Genomic DNA, 20,721 nt, shown 5'->3' on the forward strand with positions numbered 1-20,721 from the left:
TTAGATCTAAGGACAATGATAATGTTCCTGAATTTGTGAACCTCAGAAGCATAGCCTGAACTGTGAACACTTCACCGTGGCTGGCTCTAGCGCACCTCCTCCCCCATGAGGCCCCATCTGGGTGGCCAGATGGTCCCCTAGACGACACCTCTCTCACCTTGTTCAACATCATAATTGTGGAAACCAGTGTTTGTAGCGCTAAGCCACATGAGAGGACAAAGTGACCTGCCCATCCGCCTGTTCTAATTAATATACTTTTAAACCTTGCAAGGAAAACCATTTGTCCTCCTTCCTTTACACCAAACAAAGATTTAGCCATAAAATTCTGGCTTACAGTAATCACATCCTGAATCAATGTCTTCTTTTTTGAGTTAAGAGGGGAAAAAAGATCCCTCTAACATGTTCATTTTAATTTTAAAAATGCTATTTTAAATGGTAGGGAGCCTTTTAATTCTCCACTCTGGGTTATAAAAAAATAATAGATAGGCAGAAATGTGTTATTAGAGCTATTTTTCTTGGCGTTCTGGTAATTTAATAAACTGCTGAAGCCAAGCCTTGAGACTTTATGATGCAGCAAGATGAAGACTTGCCTGTTGATTAATAGTTTCTGATTGCCCCCACCCAACCCCCCTGCTTCCTGGGATGGTTCCTGAAGGACAACGGGTGATTTTTGAAGAACGAAGATTGGGAGAAACATTCTGTAAAAATGTCTTGTCTATGGAAGTTTATTCTCCAGTAATACCTCCACACTCTTCTGTAAGACTTGGGATGCTGGTGAACTAGCAGAGATGAGTCTCAGAAGATAACTCTTGAGATGTTATGTTCATATTTGACAACCTCAGAACATGTCGCCAACCTTGAAAATTTTTCCATGTCAGAGTCTTTGCGGGGAGAGAGGTATCTTCATATATTCAGGCTCCCATAACAAAACATCATAGTCTGAGTGGCTTAAACAACATAAATTTCTTTCTCACAGTCCTGGAGACTGGAAAGTCCAAGACCAATGTGCCAGCAAGGTGGATTTTATTCTGAGTGCTCTTCTCTTGATTGGTAAGCTGTCACCAGCTTGCTATTTGTTCTGTATGACCTCTTCTTTGTGTGCATGTGGAGAGAAAGAGCTCTCTGGTGTCTCTTCTTTTTTTTTAATTTTTTTATTTTATTGATTTTTCACAGAGAGAAAGGGAGAAGGATAGAGAGCTAGAAACATCGATGAGAGAGAAACATCGACCAGCTGCCCCCTGCACACTCCCCACTGGGGATGTGTCCACAACCAAGGCACATGCCCTTGGCCGGAATCGAACCTGGGACCCTTGAGTCTGCAGGCCGACGCTCTAGCCACTGAGCCAAATCGGTTAGGGCTCTGGTGTCTCTTCTTATTAGGGCACTAATCTCATGACCTTATGACCTCATCTAATCTTAATTACTTCCCAACATCTCATTTTCAAATACAGTGACATTAGGATTGAGGGCTTCAACATATGAATTTGGAGTAGGGAACATTCAGTCCACAACAGGGATGTTCCAGTTATTAGTCCTTCCTTACATGGCTTCAAACCCACTCCTTCTGATCCAAAAACTCTGCTTTGCATGATACATTTGTGCTTTGTCTACTGGTTCTTTGTTAGGGAGACCCAAGGCTGGAGGAAGAAGGGACTTGTTCATTCCTGTTTGGCTCCTCTTCCAGTCAGCATCACCCTAGCAATGCCAATGTTCTCCAATAGTAGCAGTTGTATCCACTGTGCCTCTTTAGAATGTCAACACCAGCAGGCTGATACCTCCTACTTAGAGGTTTGAGCTCCTACCCCATGGAGCTCCCGCTCTGAGCCCAGAGACACCAACACCAGCCAAATGGTCCCTGCTCCCCAGATACAAATGTCTGAGTTTCAGCTCCTCAACACTCCTCCACCAGGATTCTAAATTTTAATAATTCACCTTCTTCTTTTTGGATGGTAGCTCCTTTCTGCACTTGCTACTTCTCTGTTGCTCTTAGAATTCTTTGCTCTTTCATTTTTTAAATATAGAGTTAACAATTATTTATTTATATTAAAATTTTTCAGTTCAAATAACTAAAGTGGTTCTATCTTCTGCCTGAAGCTTGACTGATAGTGTGGACTTGGCCCCATTCATTTCACAGATGCACCCCCCCAAAATGCAGACAGGCCACTTTTGAATTCTCTAGGCCTGTTTCTCTTACTGTAAGGTAAATCAAATGGTAAATATGTTTCATGGTGAGACTGACCCCACCAAGCCAATATTGTCCTTCTCCTTTTGGTAATGGTTGGGTTCTATGGGTTGCAAGGAAAACCTTTCTTGTTGAAAAGTTTTCTTTCTTTATAAACATACTAGAGGCCTGGTGCACGGGATTCATGCACTGGTGAGGGACATGGCCTATGGGGATCGGCCTGCTGTGGGAGTGCCGCTCACCCTGGTCAGCCAAGCAGCTGTGGACCCACCCTCTGAGCGGCTGCTCCCTGGTCCAGGATCCTCCGTGAAGCCAGAGCACTCACTTCTTCAGGGGACCCGGTCGGGGCCAGGCTCAGGAACAATAGCACTGAGAGGCGGCGGAGTAGGCCTCAGTCCTGCGGTGGCCACAAACCCACCTTCCAGCCTCTGGTGTGCAGAAGAGGCGGCAGGAAGCAAGGAGGAGGAGGGCATGATCTGATTGCAGCCCAGGTTCCTACTCATAGGCCTGGGGTTCACAACAGGAGCAGCTGCTCATCCCAGTCAGCTAAGCAGTGCTCCCACTGTGGTAGTGCACTGACCACCAGGGGGCAGCTCCTGAATTGAGCATCTGCCCCCTGGTGGTCAGTGTGCGACATAGCAACTGGTCAACCAGTCATTCTAGTCATTCTGCATTCAGTCACTGGGCTTTTATTATTTAGGATAGGATAATTCTGTGATGGAAGAGAATATCATTGTCCTACTATACTAGTATAACTCAGGACCTGGTCCAATACTTACTGCAAGGCAGGCATTCAATAAATGTCTACTAATTAATGAAGGAATAAATAGAAAAAAAAAGATGAATGGGGGATGGATGAATGAATGGATGGATGGTTAAATGGATAAATGTTACCTGGTCTCAAGAACATCTAGTAGGAAGAATAAGTAAGTCTTCTTGATGGAATGGTGCTACTTCATTTTTCAGTATGTCAATTAGGATTAGGTTTGGCTATGCGTGAAAGAAACTCAAATAGCAATGGCTTTTAAAAGGAATTTGCTTTCCTCTCACATAAACGAGTATGAGGCCAGACACTCCAGGGCTGGCCTGGCACCTGCACGACCATCAGAGGCTCAGCTTTCTTCCATCTTATTGCTCTACCAAGTTCATGATGTAGCTTCGACCTCAGAAATTGCACAAAACACTTCTGCCTAAATCTCATTTGGCCAAAACTAAGCCACATATTCTGGGTAGTAGTGTGCCAACCTGAAAACTGGAGTCTTATTACTTAAGGAAAAGGGAGGAAATGCATGTTTGGTGCCAAAGGAAATAACACAGAAATGAGATGCCCTCCTGAAGGAGGGAGCGTTGGAGGAGGACTGAAGAACTGGAGGAGGAGGTTAAAGACTAAGAATTGTCTCTTTTCCCCAGATGACTCCCTCCTTTCTCGAAGCCGCTTCCTTCTCAGTCCTCAGCCTCTGCCTCCCACTGCATACGACGTGGCTTCACACTATAAAATGACTTAGAGGTCTTAGCTGCCTGAAAACTTAACAGTCATTAGCCATAGGATTTGAGCTCCAACAAAATTCATTCGCTCTGGGCTGTGTTACTAGAAAGAGGCAGGTGGGAGGGAAAGTGAGTAAGAATATTGACTTTGAGTCATTTACCATGTGACTTTAAGTAAGGCACTTAATCACTCTATATCACAGAATTATTGTGAACATTATGCTAGATAACAAAGGTGATGTGTACAGCACTATGCCTGTTCCATTGCAAGGCTCAATGACCAGCAGCTGTTAACTTATTAACTATTTCTGGACTCCACAAAAACATGCTACTCCGCGATTCAGTGGCTAACATTATGCACAGACTATCCTTGGCTTTAATTTGTAGGTAAAGTATGTTCTGAGGGAAGAGATTGGGTCACTGCAACTTGAAAACATCAGATTAGAATTACGTGCAGGGACCAAGAATGGTACAAGAGCAGACATCGCTTATCTGACATTCTGAACAGGAACAAGTATCCTTCCAGGTGCTCTCCTATGTCCCTTTAATGACCTCATCACCTTTCATTTAACTAGGATTTAATGTCTTAAGTTTAAAATGCACGGGGCAGGCACCGTATCTGTCTTGCCCACTGCCACATCCCTTAGGATAAGTCTCAGTGAATATGAAACTGACAGTTAACAGTAAACATGTTTAGGTATTATATTATAGAGTCTAGCGATACAGACATGGTCTGGGCATGATGTAAGCTAAATGTTTCAATGGCTTTGGTTGCCACGTAGCTTATAGTCAAAGATTAAGGAAGTATGTTAGTCATGTTCTGAAGGCCTGCTTGTAAATCAAGTTTCAGGAGAAATGTTGAAAAGCACACTTTTGTTGAAATAATAGAAATATATAGCCATAAAACTCCCCTTGTTCTCATAATATCAGTATAAACTGCGAAGGTGCCGTTTCTTTGTCAAGCAGGAGGAGGACGGATTTGGGAGATTTGCTCTCCTGTTCTTTCGCTTTGGCCAAATGGAACAAACCTTTTTCCAGCTCCAAGCACCTGTGTCTCAGTATTTTGGCTGACTAGCACATTGGGCACACAGACCTGAATTTTGGGAGACGGTTCAGTAACAAATATGTACTGAATGAATTGGCTGGAGAGGTGGTTGGAAGAAGCACATAAAGAGCTGGGAGTTTTCAATCCCTCGTGAATCCAGACAAGCACTCAGGGTCCCTGTTTCCGCTACTCCCAGAGAGGTGAGTGGAGCCAGGGAGCGCTATGTGTTAGAGAGACATCAGGCATAGGTGTCTGCCTTCCCTTAAGTTCCTCCTAAAGAAGTTTTTAGGGAAAATAAATTCATAGAGGCTTTTGAAAATCCGATTCTCAGACATCTTGGGAAGCGGGTGTGGGCTGTGAGCTCTAGGTGTGTCAGAATGCGGCTCAGTAGAATTCCACAAGCATTTTTGGACACCACCATGTGCCAGACACCATGCTAGACGGTGTTCTATATGCAAATTTTGTTGTTAAATAAATGTGTGTTTTTATTAAAGTAACACATCACATGGTTTAAAAGCCAAATAATGCTAAAAGGCTCATGACTAAGGCAGCGATCCCTGCACCACGACCCCTCACAAAACCATCGTGCTTTTCATAGGCACCTCCTTCAACTCTCTTGACTCTTTATTCTGGGATTTACCCCCAGATTTCTGAGTAATTGTGGGAATTTCACTTTCCCTGGATTCCTTTATTTTAGATATTCTGTACTAGGACTTCCTATTATGATAAATGATGATTTTTAGCTCTGTTCACACCCCTCTTTTCACCCCCCCCTCCTCCCACCATTGTTACAATGTAATTTAGATTAAATCCATATTTGGGCTTTTTATTATTATGACCAGGTAAATATTGTTCACTGCCGAGTTAATAATAATTCTTTCATTTTTTAAAAATTTGAATTCAAAGCTAAATCTTCCCACCCTTACTAACCCCTATAAAACAACTCCCGAATTTTCCACACCATCATCTGTCAGAACCATCATCAGTTTCTTTTTCTTCAGCCCCTCCCAGTCCCCCACTGACACACCTCTTATCTGAAGTCTCCAGCTTCCTGCTCCATCTGCACCACGGTGCTGGCTTTCCAGGCTCTGCTTCACGGTTCTGTTCTTGAGCTAAGAACTTCCTCTGTCATCCCCTCAGGAGTTGTCTCAGTCTCCCTCCCACTGAGGTGGTTCTGTCTTGGTTTCCTTGTCTTCATGGAGCACATCCTCCCTTGGCTTCTTGACAAAGGTGCAAAGGACGTAAATGTTTTGAGACCTAGCATATCTGAAAGCATCTTCACTCACACTTGGTTCTTCAACCAAGCTCCCCTTGTTCTCATAATATAAGTATAAATTGCGAAGGTGCAGTTTGGTTTTAGAACTCTAGGTTGAAAATAATTTCTACTTCAAAGCAATGCCAGCTTTGTCCCAGGATCTTCTAGGCTCCCATGTTAATGTTGAGAAATCCGATTCTTGAACATGTGCATGCCAGTGGGTTTTTTGAAAAGCTTACAATCTTGCCTTTATCTCCGACCTTCAGAAATTTCACAGCAATATGTCTCTTTTTAAAATATGTTTTCAATGATTTTTAAAAAGAGGGGGAGGAAGAGAGAGAGAAACATCAATGAGAGAAAAACGTTGATTAGTTGCTTCCTGCACACCCTCTCCTGAGGATCAACCGGCCACCAGAGCAATGCCCTGACCTGAAATTGAACCAGCGACCTCTCCATGCATAGGATGACACCCAACCAACTGAGCTACACTGCCCAGGGCCCAGCAATATGTCCGGATGTGGATTTATTTTCATTCATTTTGCAAAGCACTGGTCTAGACCATCCAATCTGGGAAAATTCCTTGTATTTTTCTGTTAATACTTTCCACCCCCTCTCTTTGCACTGTTCTGCCTAGAACTCCTGTGAGCCAGATATTTAGCCTCCTATACTAAATCCTCTCATTTTCTTATCTTTTATCTCATAATCTACCCCATGTCTTTTTAAAATTCTCCTTTCCATGAGATCCCTCTGATGTTAGCTTCCAACACTTCTCACTGGGAAAAAAAAATCAGCTATCACTGTTCTAATTTCAAAAGCACTTTCTTGTTCTGATTTTTTTAAAATAAGCATATAACATGTTGCCCTTATTTTTAAAGTGTACTATCTTATCTTCTTGAGAATATTATGGTCTGTCTCTTTTCTTACTTCCCTTTTGCCTTTGTTTTGATGTGTTTCTGGTTGGAGATTGTCCATTTTTATTAAGCATTAGGTCCCCAAAAGTTCATTGGGAGCACTCTGTGGAAGGCATAATCAGAGAGTCATTTTCACTGGTACCTCCAAGTGCAATTCCGTTTCTTTGGAGGACCCTCCAAACTCCTGCCTCTTGGTGAAAGCCTGGCTTGGCATTGGATGTGTGTATATTTCACTCCATCTCCATTTTCCATCTGGGCCCTCATCCCCACAATCCCTATGCATGACCTGTAAGGTTACCCCAGAGAAAATGCCTCCTGTCTCCTGTAGAGCTATTAGTGGCCCCTGGTTTTGTGGGGCCAGGATAGAAGCTACCTCTTACATCAACCCCTCAATTTTATCTCTCACCAGCACCACCTCTCATGGGGCCCAGGACCTGGCACCTCCAGTTTCTGAGACCTTCAGGATTCTGCATGGGAAAATGGCTTGTTGCATGCTGCTATATCTCCCTCAGCCAGCATTTCACTATGATCTTCCCCTGTTCTTCGAAGACATTTATTTACCATTTCTCCATCCCATTTCTGCCTTTGTATATAGCAGATGGGATTATTGCCCTTTCCTAGTTTCATTGAGAATGAAGTCTGTATAGGTTCTCTTACTCTCCTTGCTATTTGAAGGTAAATTTCTAGGGAAGAGAGACAGAACATAATTATTCTACCATCTTAAAACCACAAGAATACATTAAGTGGACGTTAAGTCTATCTTAAGCCTACATTATCTTTTAATCCTCACAATTAACATTGCCATTAGTGAAACTGAGGTTTAGTGAGGTTAAGTTCTCTAACCAAGGCCAAGTTGGGAAGTGGCTAGGAACCCAGTTCTGGCCAAGGGCAAATCCAGGCTCTTGCTCTTCCTCTCTTTTGCCTTCAAACACTGAGATCGAGAGAGGGTGGAAAACTGTGGTCCAGCCTGGGTTAATACCTAAAAGTATAATATGAGAAAGCCTTTCAGGGAAGAAAGGGGCTCCTGCATTTGTGAGAACTTCTAGTGACCAGTGTCTCTCAGAATCCATGGAGAAGCTAGACCAGTGGTTCTCAGCCTTCCTAATGCCGTGACCCTTTAATACAGTTCCTCATGTTGTGGTGACCCCCAATTTCATTGTTACAAATTGAACATAATTAAAGAATAGTGATTAATCACAAAAACAATATGTAATTATATATGTGTTTTCCGATGGTCTTAGGCAACCCCTGTGAAAGGGTCATTCGATCCCCAAAGGGGTCGCGACCCACAGGTTGAGAACTGCTGATCTAGACTGAATCAAGGATAACAACAACAAAAAGTGATATACTAAAAGTAGGGTCAGCCTTGGAGAAGGGCTGGAGGACTAAGGGTGTGCCCAGGCTTATACTATGGACGAGGCCTAAGTCCTAAGAATACTTGGGAGAGAAATTGGCTTCTGGGGACCCAGAATAAAAGGCCAGTGAGGCCAATGGGGTCACAGTGTGAGAGCAAGAGAAATGTCCCTGTGGGCACTGGACTTAAACCCACATGCTGGGACATGGGTGGCTTCCAGACCCCAGCTTCTCATTACTATCAGGATTAAAGCTCCTAGTTTCCCCAGACCTGGCTCTCACCTCAGCCAGGGTGGGGTTGAGCTTTCAGATGACCCACAGGGATGGGGATAGAGCAACTTTGGAGTTGACAGTGTTGGTCCATCTGTATATTCGTAGTTTATTTTTTAGACCCAAAAGTAGGTACTTAGATTAACCTTCTGTTGGATTTCATCTTGTTACAGTTTGCCAAAGAGTGGCACATGGGTTTCATTTCCTAAGACCAGCCCTGATCAGTGATGGCTGCCTGGACCACCATGAGGAGAGTAATTCTGTGGCTTTGTCCAGGTTCAGGGAATGGTTGCTTAGTGATGCCTGTAATGGCTAGAGAATAGAAGAATTCAAGTACATGTGCATAACTGGTTCCGGTCAGCTCCTCTTTCCTGAGTTGTGTCCTCTGTAAATGTGATCAGGAAGCTCTCACTGTCCTTATTCAAGTCACTGATACAAGTTGTTTGAGATAGCCTTGGCTGGGTGGCTCAGTTGGTTGGAGAGTTGTCCATATACCAAACGGTTCTGGGTTCAATTCCAGGTCAGGGCACATAGGGGAGGCAACTGATTGATGTTTCTCTCTCACATTGATGTGACTCTCTCTCTCTCTCTCTCCCTTTCTCTCTATAAAATCAATTTTTAAAAAAACCAACACATCCTTGGGTGAGGATTTTTTAAAAAAAAAAAGAAAGGAAAAAAAAAACATGTTGATTGAAATAGATCCAAGAGCAGTGCCATTAGGTGCAGTTTTGAGACTGACCTGGAGTGTAGCATTGATAGACAACCACTAGATAGTCATGACTGTCACATTTAGCATTATTTTTTGAATTCATTTCCAAGACACACTTTCCCATCTTGTGTCCAGAGAATTTTTCTGTAAAACTATCACCTGATAGGACAGAGGAGGATGCATCTCTTTTTCATCCATTCTTGAGGTGCAACAATGGGAATGTTGAGAAGTGAAGGGATCACAGAATAGAAGAGAGACGCCCTCAAGTTTAGGACCTCTGGGATCCCGTTTTTAGAGACCAGCACTTCAGGACTCCAGCTCGTGGTCTCAATTCCTGTCCTAAGTGAATGATGAGTCTCGTTGGGAAAATGAACAAGGAAGGTTATGCAGAACATAACAACAGCCACAAACCGAAAACAAACAGACACATTCTGTTTCAAGCAGCTCATACTTTTATCATAAAATACAAACTTTCTAAAATTAAGTGTCTTACTTCTATTTTACCAATAACAACAAAAACAAAAATCACTCTTGTTAGCTAAATACAGGTGCATAAGTAGTTGAGCAAGTGAGTATGATGCTGAGGGGGACGGGGTGTGGTTTGGGCCGTGTGTGTGAGTGTTGGTCAATAGATGAGTCTGGTCTTGCTGTCTTCTGTCTGCGACCTGGTCAGAATCTCGTCTTCCCAAACTTCCTACCAGGTTGTTGCAGCAGCCAGAATTCCAGAGCCCTTAGCCCCGGCCCAAGGGCTAAGGTAGGAGGAGGAGATCTAAAAATTGATGCCATTCCCACTGGAGGAGAAATAGGGGGTGTTCAGCAGAGGCCCACCAGACGATGAGCCGAACCTGGAAGAGAAAGATGATGGATGTCAAGATGAAATTCATAATGTTGGTGGAGATATTAGGAAAAGTAATATTTTAATTTTGTGGCTGTCAAAGACTGTCACGATCACGGCAGGCTTGGCGGCTAAGAGCTCTAGCATAATAAAAGTGCCATGGCTGTGGGAAAATAAAATATGAAACGGATACAATCGGAGGACAATAAAGAGCTTTTTCTGCCACTTACTTAGGTCAGGAAGCCCCCAGCAGTCTGCAGGGATTATTTCTATGAAGTCTATGCTCTCATCATGTCCAGAACCACAAAGCAGGGAGCCTCGCTGAATCTGAGCACCTTCCCTGTGGTCCTACAGCCACTTTGACTGCCTTAAAGGACCAGGTGTGCCCTTGAGGAAATTCCACAACAACAGAAATCAGGCCGCATCCCAGTCCCAGAATGCGATCTGGGAGTCCAGACAATCCCAGGGCTCCTCCCCTCATCAGCATGAGGCTAACCCGGACTCTGTTTCAGAACCAGCGCAAGAAGTGAGCAATGAGACATCACCGAGCGCCTGGGAGTTTGCTAGACCCTCGGAGAAGGAAGAGCCACGAAGATCGGAGACCCACCCTCTAAGAGCAGAAATACGCACACATATGCTTTTTCTCCCAGGTACACCTCAATAGAGAGTTCAAAAGCCATCTCCACTGGGAAACCTTCCCTGCCTGTTCCAGATGGAATCATTTACTCACACTTCTGGGATCCTATTTGCAATTTCGTCACCCATCTGCTAGGATGCTTTGGATGAATGGGGACAGAGCTCAGTATGAATTGCAGCAGAGCAAATGACTAGATTTAGTCTAATCCAGGGATTCTCAGTCACTTTTCAGCCGGGCAGATGCATATTACAGAAGGTGTGCACATTCATGGCACTGTGCCATGAATTGACAAAACAACAAAGGCGGAGCAGGGGGGAGCAGGGCGGGGGAGAGAAGCAATGGGAATAAACCACATTAATTTGTAATGCCTCCGCTTCTATCAGTATCTGTTGCTTGCCAATTGTCCCTGGACAACTAGGCTTCAGATTTGGTTTAATTCCCTTCTCATTAAAATAGATTCCATGAGAGCAGGGACATTATCTGGACTGGCCACCATTTTACACCCAGTGCCCAGCCTGGGGCCTGGCACAAGGCAGGTGCCTGATAAGCAATTAATGCTGGCAGTAACCACACCTCTTTTTCTCTCTTTCAAAAATCAGATTAAAATATAAATGATTGACAGTGATGTTACTATAGAGATACCCTAGATTCTACTCTGATTTATAAAATAAAGGCCATAACCAATATTTCATATTTAATAACTCCCAGTAACAAATTACTCAGGGCACACCTCACATCTTTACCACACCCTTGCACGGCTCTTCTCATGTTGAGATGTTCTGATCAGATCAACTGCCAAGGGTATGGACTGGACAGGATGAACACTAGAGGGCCAGGAAGAGAGGCAGTTCATGTGGAGAGGTGGCCCACATGGAGAGGTAGGCCACGTGGAGAGGTGGCCCACATGGGGAGGTGGCCCACGTGGAGAGGTAGGCCACGTGGAGAGGTGGCCCACGTGGAGAGGAAGGCCACGTGGAGAGGTGGCCCACGTCGAGAGGTGGCCACGTGGAGAGGTGGCCCATGTGGAGAGCTATCAAGGAATGCTTCCTGGAGGAAGAAGACAGGCTTGAGCTGCCTCTTGAGTGAGGTGACCTGTCCTGGTTTGCCTGAGACAGTTTCTATGCTGCTATTTCCAGTAAATTATTACTTATGCTCCTTTTAACTTAATATTGTTTTTGAAAGATAAGTTGTATGGCTATTCAATAATTTGCATTATTAAATATGCAAATTGATTTGACCAAGGGAAGGGCTCCCTTGATCCTTCCCTGAGAACACGAGCCACTTGCTCCTTCCTCTCCCACTTCGTATGGTTTACTCTCTTGGTTCTCTCCTTTGCTCCTGACCCAGAGGGAGCACTGACCCTCCTTGTCTCTGAGACTAAACTCTCCACCTGGATCCTGGATCCTTTCCCGCCCAGAGCAGCCTCTCCTAGACCTTGTTCCTTCCGGGACCACTGGTAGCCACCCAACCCGACACCACTGCTGTGCTCAGTGCTCCCTTCTAAAGTGCCTGGGATTTGTTTTCATCTCCCTGTGACCCCTCCTTCTCTGCTCCAGGAAACAATTTCTTCACTTGGCTTCCTGCACTCCACACTCTCCTCTGTATCTTCTCCCACCTCATGAGGCCCTGCCTTAGACCCTTTGCTGGTTCCTCCACATCTCCGCAACCTCTCCACATGCTGGAGGCCCAGGGCTCCGTCCTTGGGCCTCCTCTCTTCTCTATGTACACGTACTCCCTGGGCGATCTCATCCCATCCCAACCCTTTAAATATCATCTATATGCTAATGACTCCCGGGTTTCTGTTACCAGCCGCAACCCCTGCCCTGAGCCCCAGACTCACATACCTCCATCTGCCTCTCGTGGCTCCACTCACATCTCAGATTTTACATATCCCAAACCAAACTCTTAATCAACAGATCTTTGCGGTAGCCTTCTTGAACTTGGCTTTTTGGCATCGCCACTTACCCACTCACTCAAGTTATAAATGGAATCATGCGCAATTCCTCTCTCCCTCATCCCACAGCCAACCATCACTAAGTCCTTCCACTGAGACAATAAAGACTCCAGAGCTTTCAGACTCCTGCCTCACTGTTACTGCGTCAGTCCCCACCACCAGCACCTCTGCCTCAGACGGCACAAAAGCTTCTCTCCTGCACCCCCGTGAGGGCTCTGACCCACAGGCCATGCTTCATACCTCAGCCCACGTCACCTTCTCTAGATAGAAAACTAGACCATGTCCTCACCAGTTTGAAAGTCATTTTAGTGGCTTCCCACTGTTCTCAAAAACCCTCCGTACCATGCCTACAGGTCCTTCCTAGTCTGGCTACCCCTCTGATTTCAATTCCGCCCACTCGCTCTCTCCCACTCATTGTGTGCCAGCTACAGTTCCCCTGTGGGGCTTCTGCACTTTCTCTGCTTTCTGCCCAGACTGCTCATCGCCCACATACATGCCTGGTTCATTCTCTCACTTCATTTAGATCTCAGCTCAGGAGACTCCCCTCCATTCCCTCTCCCCTCACCCCCAGCACCTGGCCTGTGTGCTGCTTATTTATTTCCTTGCTGCCGATCTCTCCCCTTGGAATGAGACAAGGAAAACGTTGTCTTGTTCACGCCAGTAACCAGTGCCTAGGACAGTGCTAGACACATAAAAGACACTCAAGAAAAATTGTTTGAATGAACAGATTGTTCCTTCTGGGGACATAGTCCTACACACTTGGCTTCACTTTTCCGACCTCACTCTCCAGGTCTTCCCTGCCCAGAGCAGCCTCCATTCCACCCTGCTGACTGCCCCCACTCCTGCCACTCGGCTCCTTTGCCCATGGTGTGTCCACCTGGCACCAGGTTTCCTCCCGCTTCTAAGGCTGTTTCTTCCTAAGTCTCCTGCCCATTCCTTTCCCTCTCCCAGCCCCTATAGACAGCCAGCAACTGGGTCTAAACCAGTGATGGCGAACCTTTTGAGCTCGGCGTGTCAGCATTTGAAAAACCCTAACTTCACTCTGGTGCCGTGTCACATATAGAAATTTTTTGATATTTGCAAGTTTGTGTGTCACCTCTGACACACGTGTTACATAGGTTCGCCATCACTGGTCTCAACCCTCTACTCTTACTGCTCCCAATAGTGCTGACTGATGAGACCTCAATATCACACTCCCTCCCAAGTACATACAGCCAGTTTTACAGTGAGTCTCTCGTCCCTTGAGCCCAGAGTCACAGTGTGGAATATGGGAAGTCTGCTGGCCTGCCGGTAGCCTGTCCTGATCCCTCTGCCTTCTCATCTACTCTCACCTCCAGGGAGGCGAGAACCTCTCATACAGACCCCTACGGTCACCTCCAGACACGGCCCCCTCTCTCCTGTTTCTCTGCCCTCCAGCCCATCTATGGATTCTGATATGCACCAATCTGCATTAGATGCCCAGGTCTAGCAGCTAGGGGCCTTTAGGAATGCAGTCCCAGCCGCCTTTTTCCAATCCTATTTTCCACCTTTTTCAGGGATGAATCTAATCATTCAACCAGACGCCTTTATTGCCCAGGCCTCAAGCTTGCTACGCATCTTGGAATCCAGGGCCTCAATTCTCCCGCCTGGAATGCCCTTCTCCCCTCACTGCTCACTGTCCACCCAGAAAAGATCCTGCCTCATCCTCGGGCCACTTTGGTGGTATTCACTATGTCACGGCTCTAACATCACTGTGCCCACATCTCACTCACTCTCAGCTCTCAGAAGGGGGGAATGATGTCCTAATCACCTATGCCCCTTCCCCAGGCTAAATTCATAGGAACTATGTGAATTAATGCAGAGCTTTTTGATATGTCCTACAAGAAAAAAGAAGAAAAATAGGAAGCAAAGGAAGAAGGGAGGGAGGGAGGGAAGAAGAGAGGGAGAGAGAGAAAGAAACATTAATGTGAGAGAGGATTGGCTGCCTCCCACCTGCACTGCCAGGGAAGGAGCTGAAAAGAAAAAAGAAAAACAGGGCTGTGGGGTTTGGGTTAAAATAACACTATCGATTACCCTTTTGGACATTTCCAGGCACCCTTGGAAATTAAATGATCTGAGAATTCCAACAGTTACAAAATGTGTTTACCTTTGTTTCACACAGCTTTTCCCAAACAGATCTGACTACAGAAACCTCTTTCTAGCATTTATGAGACACTTGGGGAAGCGCTGATTTGAAAAGATGAGAGTTTGGGGACACAGGTCAACACTACAGTTTGGCCCTAGTTCTATAAACCGAGCTCCTCAAACTGGGCACAGGTTTCCCAGGGTGTGCCGGGGAGACTCGGAATCGCAGGAGCCCTCTGCCCCCCTCTCAGGACGTCCCTATCAGCTGAAGATTTGCTGAGTGGGAGTGAGCGGCTCCGTGTTATTACACTAAAACAACAAACAGAAATGTATGACCTAACCAGCATGGAAAATTGGTGTGGAATTTTCAGCCAACAGTCGAGTTTGTGTTGGCTGTTTGCTAAGCCCCTCTCCTTTGCTGTCCGGGGTACTTTGGTGGGAAGACGCGGGCAGCCCCGATAAGCCATAGGAGATCCTTCGGCAGGGCCTGCTGCGAAGTCAATGGGATGTTCTGGAGATTAGCCTGGCGAGGAGCTCAGAGGGCAGTGAGTGGGGGAGAGCTGTAAGAGGATTACCTGGCCGCGTCCTGCTGTAAACCAAGCAAACTGGTAAAGGCAAATGCGCCAGGTCCACCACCCGCCACCTGCTGTGCTGGATGCCACCACTATGGGCTGTGCAGTGCAGCCCCGAAATGAAGTGGCCAACAGAGGGGCCCGCCAGGCCCCAGACCCTGCTCGCCTCCACAGCAAGTCCTTCCAGGACCCACAGGGCATCCAGATCGAGGGCATCCCCCAGGCAGTGAGGCCCCATGTACCGCGTACTCACCTCCCCTGTCCACCAGTTTTCTATCTAGTGATAAGCTAGACTTCCAGTGCAGGCCAAGGACTCACCCATAAGGCTGGGGGAAGAGGAACTGCGGCCCATCTCCTGCCATGGGGGAAGCGTCTCGGGGGTTGGTGGACAGCTTCGGAGGTGTCCTCTGAGGGTACGGGTAGTTGGGCTGGACGAAGGGGATGTAGCTCAGCAGAGGGGTGTAGGAGGAGCGAAAAATCTGCTGTCCCATTTGCACTGGGTTGTACGGTGTCACCTGCAGGTCAGAGAGGAGAGAGGGGTGAAGTCCAGCAGAGTCCACTGCTTCCAAGCATCACTCCCCCAACCCTAACCCTAACCCCAGCCCTATCGCGCGACTCTGTGCCTCTCAGGCAACATGCTGGAATGGTAAAAGCACAGGGTTCAACTTCTGTACATGAGCTTGGCAAGTGACTGAATTTAGCTGAGCCTCAGTTTCCTCATCTGTAAAATGGGCAAATAGTATCTCCTTTGTATGGCGATTGAGTCAGCTGATGTAAGAGTCTGAGACATACTAACTAGCAAATAAACATTTCCATTCTCTTCCCTACATCCCTTTTTCCCTCTGTCAATGACCATTCTCAAAGCCCCTTATTCATCTTTAAGTCTTCAACTATCTTAAAAAAAAAAAAAAGCTGTTGAGATTGAAACATCCTTGACTTCTAGCTCAGGCTCTCAACAGGGTCCAAGTATAAGACAGCCTTGCCCAGTGGGAACTCCTGTGCTGGGTGCTAGAAAGGCTCTATATCCACACTGCCCAGTACAGCAGCCGCCAGCCATTTGTGCCTACTGAGTACTTGACATGTGACATGTGAATAAGGACCTGAGTTTTCATTTTACTTAATTTTAATTGATTTACATATAAGTAGCACACGTGGCTAGCGGTTTCTGTATTGGACAGTGTGAGTCAGGAGAAAGGGCCAAAAAGGGCAATGGAATTCAGCCTAGACACCAGAGAAAACAAGCTCATGGGGTTTTGGAGACCACCTGGATCATACTCCCACCAAAAATGGAGCTCCTACAATCATGCCCCTGGCAAGGCAGGAACCCCATCTGTCTTATTTCCTAGTATAGTTTCAGTCCAAAGATAGTGCCTGGCACATAGTAGCTGCTCGATAAACATCTGTTGAGTGAATGCAAGAAGGAAAGAGAGAGGAAGTGGAAGAAGAAAAGAAGAGACCACTAAGTGTCTGCTTGGATACCTAGAATGCCACGGAGCTCATGACATCCTGAGCGCTGCACTCCACCACTGACAGCTCCAAATGTCAGGGAACCCTCGCTCCCCTGCGAAAGCTGCGTCCGCCCTCCCTGAGTGCTGAGGCAAGCTGCAGTAAAACTGGGGGAGTTGCCAGACCTCAGCTGCAATAGCAAGAGCCTGGGGTCCAGGCTGCTCAGGGATTCAGCTTGCAGACAGCCCTCTCTCACCCTGCACAGCCTCATCTAATGCACCGTTCACAGAGGCTGGCTCCGATTGAGAGCTTAGGGCACGCCCTTCATATGGATTCTCTCATTTAAACCCCAACAAGCCTGTGAGGTAGGACCACTGGTATTCCCATTGTAGAGACAAGGAAACTGGGTTCAGAGAAGTTAAGCCACTTGCTTAGTGTTTCGTACCTCGGTGCTTGCCCGTCTGGAGCCCTGAGCCCTTCCCACGCCCTCCCCATATTTCCCCCAGTGGATGTATAGGATCTGGTGAAGCTGGACATAGGCACCAAAACCCCAAGATGATGAGCTAAAGGTCAGAAAGATTTGAGAGCTTTCCAGAGAACCCAGGAAGGCACCTCCCAGGTCAGTGTGGCAGATAATATCCCTGGTTTCTTTAGTAGGGGGAGAAGGTGGACCTGGGAGGAGACGGACATGAGAGAAAAGCTTTATTCAAAAATGTGCCCCTAACTACATGTAACTGATAACAGCCACAGAGCTGTGTATACTGCTCTGGAGCCATCTGCATGACAGACTCCTTGCTGACCAAAGCGGTGATAGAAAGTGTGCCCAGAAGGCCACGTTTGTACAAAGACGTTTGTATCAGTAGACATCACTGGGAAAATACCCAAGACACCAGTATCAGTGACTGCCTCTAATGTCATGTTCTTGTATTACTTTCTCAAATATATGCATTTACATAACTTTGTCTAGAAATATTCTCTTTGGAACTAGGTGGATGGTATCACTGCTTGTGGGGTGGACGTGACGTGGCTGAGATTCTGTGAACCAGACTGCCTCTCATCTCTGCATCTCAGTATGCAAAGCTCCCACTGATGAAAAAGCAGCAGTCCTGGTCCATGGGATAAGGTAATCTATACCTGCGTCCCTTCTCTACCCTCTGGAACATCCAACATACTTCAGGTCAGAGGTGCAGTTTGCAGAAAAAGGGTGGGGCTCCCTGGGGTGAGGGGAGAGGCCGAGGAGTCTGTGAGTCGAGTGTGGAGCTTGTCTACCTGTGTGTGAGGGTGCAAGGCCAGCCCAAGCATGCAGCAGGTTCCAAGCTCCTTTCCTCACACTCCCACCCCCACCCCCACCCCAAGACACTCAACATCTCTGGGCATGCTGCTTTGTGTTTGGTGCGCACACAGCTCGGTGGCATGTACATAACCCTATCTTTGTGTCTCTGTGTTTGTATTTTTGTCTCTGCTGCTTTATTTTGATACTGTATTTCTCTATGTGTATGTATAAGAGGCAGTAAACCACCATGATTGGGATCACAGACCTTGAAGCCAGGCTGCCCAAGGTCAAACCCCAATTCTGCCGTTGTGATACTGCCAAGCTGATATTCACCCCAACCTTCCCAAGGGAGTAGGGGGTGCCAGATTTAGCAGGAAAAAAGCACAGGGCATCCAGTTAAAGTCAAATTGCATATCATTTAATCTCAAATGGATTAATTAACAGCAAATAATATTTTTGTATAAGTATGGGCCATGCAATATTTGGGACTTACTTATACCAAAACTTTATTTACTGCTTATCTAAGATTTGAATTTAACTGGGTGTCTTGTATTTCAACTGACAAACCACCAGGGGCGGAACAAGAATCCCCAGCCCCATTGACCCTGGGCAAAGCCATGTGATTTGCTTTGGCCAATGAAGGGCAGGCACACGTTACCACATACCAGCTCTGAGCTGAGGCTCCAGGGACATGGGGTGTCACCCATTGTGGCAGGAGCAAAAGCTCCTACATCGTCATCACACACCCAAAGCAGAACACATGGAACAGGCGTGAACCGAATCCCAGCCCAGCTCAGCCAATCCACAGACCGTGAGTGAAAAATATTTATTGTTGAAAGTCTATGAGATATTGAGGTCTTCTTTATTACTATTATTATTATTATTTTTGCCAAAGCAAAAGCTAACTTATATGCCAACTTTATAACCTTGAACAAACTATTTAATTTCTCTGTGCCTTAGTTTCCTCATCTCTAACCTACCTTACAGGGTGGTAGTGAAGGTTAAGTTAGTTAATCCAGGTGAAGACCTTAGACAAGGGCCCGGCACACAGCAAGGGCCCTGTAAGTGCCAGCTGTCATTACCACCTGGGGACGCCTGTTTGTTTCCATCTGCATGCTGGTATCTTTGTGTACTCTGGCCCAAGGATGGGCCAAAAACTATGGCTGGTGACCAGGCTTTTGGCCTGATGGCCTTCGTGGAGCTGGGACAAAGGCGAGGAGGTCATTTACTCACCTGTCGGGGATAACATCCCAGCTGGGGGTGCAGGGCCTGCTGATAGGGCATCCTGGCTGCCCGTTGTGGGTACAGGCCCTGGGGAGAAAAGGAGAGGCTCAGTACTGTGGGGTCAGGGGCTCCCAGTCAAAGGGCAGCCACTCAACTCAGTTTCCATGCCACCGCCCTGTAGGCCAGACCCACTAGTTGCCAGGTCCAGCTGGCATCGGGCCAGGCATGCACAATTCACATCACACAGGAAGCATGTTCAGCAGTATTCACTGCTTTCTTGGTGAGTATTTAAGGAGAGAGCTTCAGGAGCCTGACTGCCTCTTAAATCCCAGATCTGCCTATGTGACCTTGGGCAAGTCACTTCCCCTCCCTGAGCCTCTTTTCCCTTGTTTATAAAAGTACTAGAGGCCCGGTGCACAAAAATCGCATGGGGTGGGGGGCGGCGTGAGCGCTCCCTCAGCCCAGTCTGCACCCTCTCTAATCTGGGACCCCTTGGGGGATGTCCGACTGCCTCTCGCAATCTGGGACTGCTGGCTCCTAACCGCTCACCTGTCTGCCTGCCTGATTGCCCCTAACCCCTCTGCCTCCCTGCCTGATCACCCCTAACCACCTCTGCCTGCCTACCTGATCACCCCTAACTGCTCCCCTGCTGGCCTGATGTTCCCTAACCACCTCTGCCTCACCCATACCCATGACCCAGGATTCCCTCCTCTGGCTGGTTGGAGGCACCCAGGACCTGGGCCAGCTTCTCCTGGGCCACCCGCAGCTGCTGGGAACGATGGGTGGGTGGCTTTGCTCGGGCAGCAGCTGCAGGTACTGGCACCTGGGACCACGGGGTGGGCGGCTTGTCCCTCTCTGGGGCCACAGCCTGGCTGGTCCCCATTCCTCTCTCGCGAGCTCATTTGTGCCTAGCTGGTCCCCATTCCTCTTTCCCCAGTGTTGAGTGTCTGAGCCAAGTCCTTACGGCATGAAGGCGTGAGGGTGTGACAACCATTTGCATATTAGCTCTTTATGATATAGGATGTGTGTCCAAGACTGTAAAGCCTGTGAAGGTAGCCACATTCTCTTTGTTGCTGTCTACACGCCTTTTCTAAGTTACTTTGCCCAATCCCATTCCTGCCCCAAGACATAAGGTATCCATGTATGTGTGTGTGTGTGTGTGTGTGTGTGTGCATCAGTTTGCACCTGATTATTTAAGCACATCTGCACGTGTGCTTCCTTTTGTGTCGCAGTTGTGTGTTTCCATGTACAAATGTGCCACTGTGAACCCAAGTGTGTTAGTTGGGGTCTCTGCTGCTATCTATATACCCACCAAACCTGTCTCTGGACACTATGATGAGGACTGGTGCGACGAAGAATGAGTTAATGCATTCAAAGGGCTTAGAACAGTGCCAAGCACTCAGTAAGGAATCTGCATGTTAGGTATTTTTTAGTACCTCTCACTGCACACACCTCCCCACCCCTCCC

The 20,721-nt window shown here is 46.9% G+C and overlaps 1 protein-coding gene across 1 annotated transcript in view; it reads right to left on the minus strand.

Annotated features, from left to right (window-relative positions):
• Nucleotides 1–9,702: 9,702 nt before the first annotated feature.
• Nucleotides 9,703–20,721, minus strand: part of LOC102752821 (chromosome unknown open reading frame, human C1orf94) — a 38,162-nt gene continuing 27,143 nt past the window's right edge. The window contains exons 5-7 of the mRNA XM_006777332.2: nt 19,264–19,341; nt 15,630–15,826; nt 9,703–10,055 (exon numbers count right to left, since the gene is read on the minus strand). Coding sequence (XP_006777395.1) covers nt 9,980–10,055; nt 15,630–15,826; nt 19,264–19,341 — 351 coding nt within the window. The 3' untranslated portion in view covers nt 9,703–9,979. The remainder of the gene's footprint in view (nt 10,056–15,629; nt 15,827–19,263; nt 19,342–20,721) is intronic.

This window comes from Myotis davidii, unplaced genomic scaffold, assembly GCF_000327345.1.
Source record: "Myotis davidii unplaced genomic scaffold, ASM32734v1 scaffold88, whole genome shotgun sequence".
NCBI classification, from domain to species: domain Eukaryota; kingdom Metazoa; phylum Chordata; class Mammalia; order Chiroptera; family Vespertilionidae; genus Myotis; species Myotis davidii.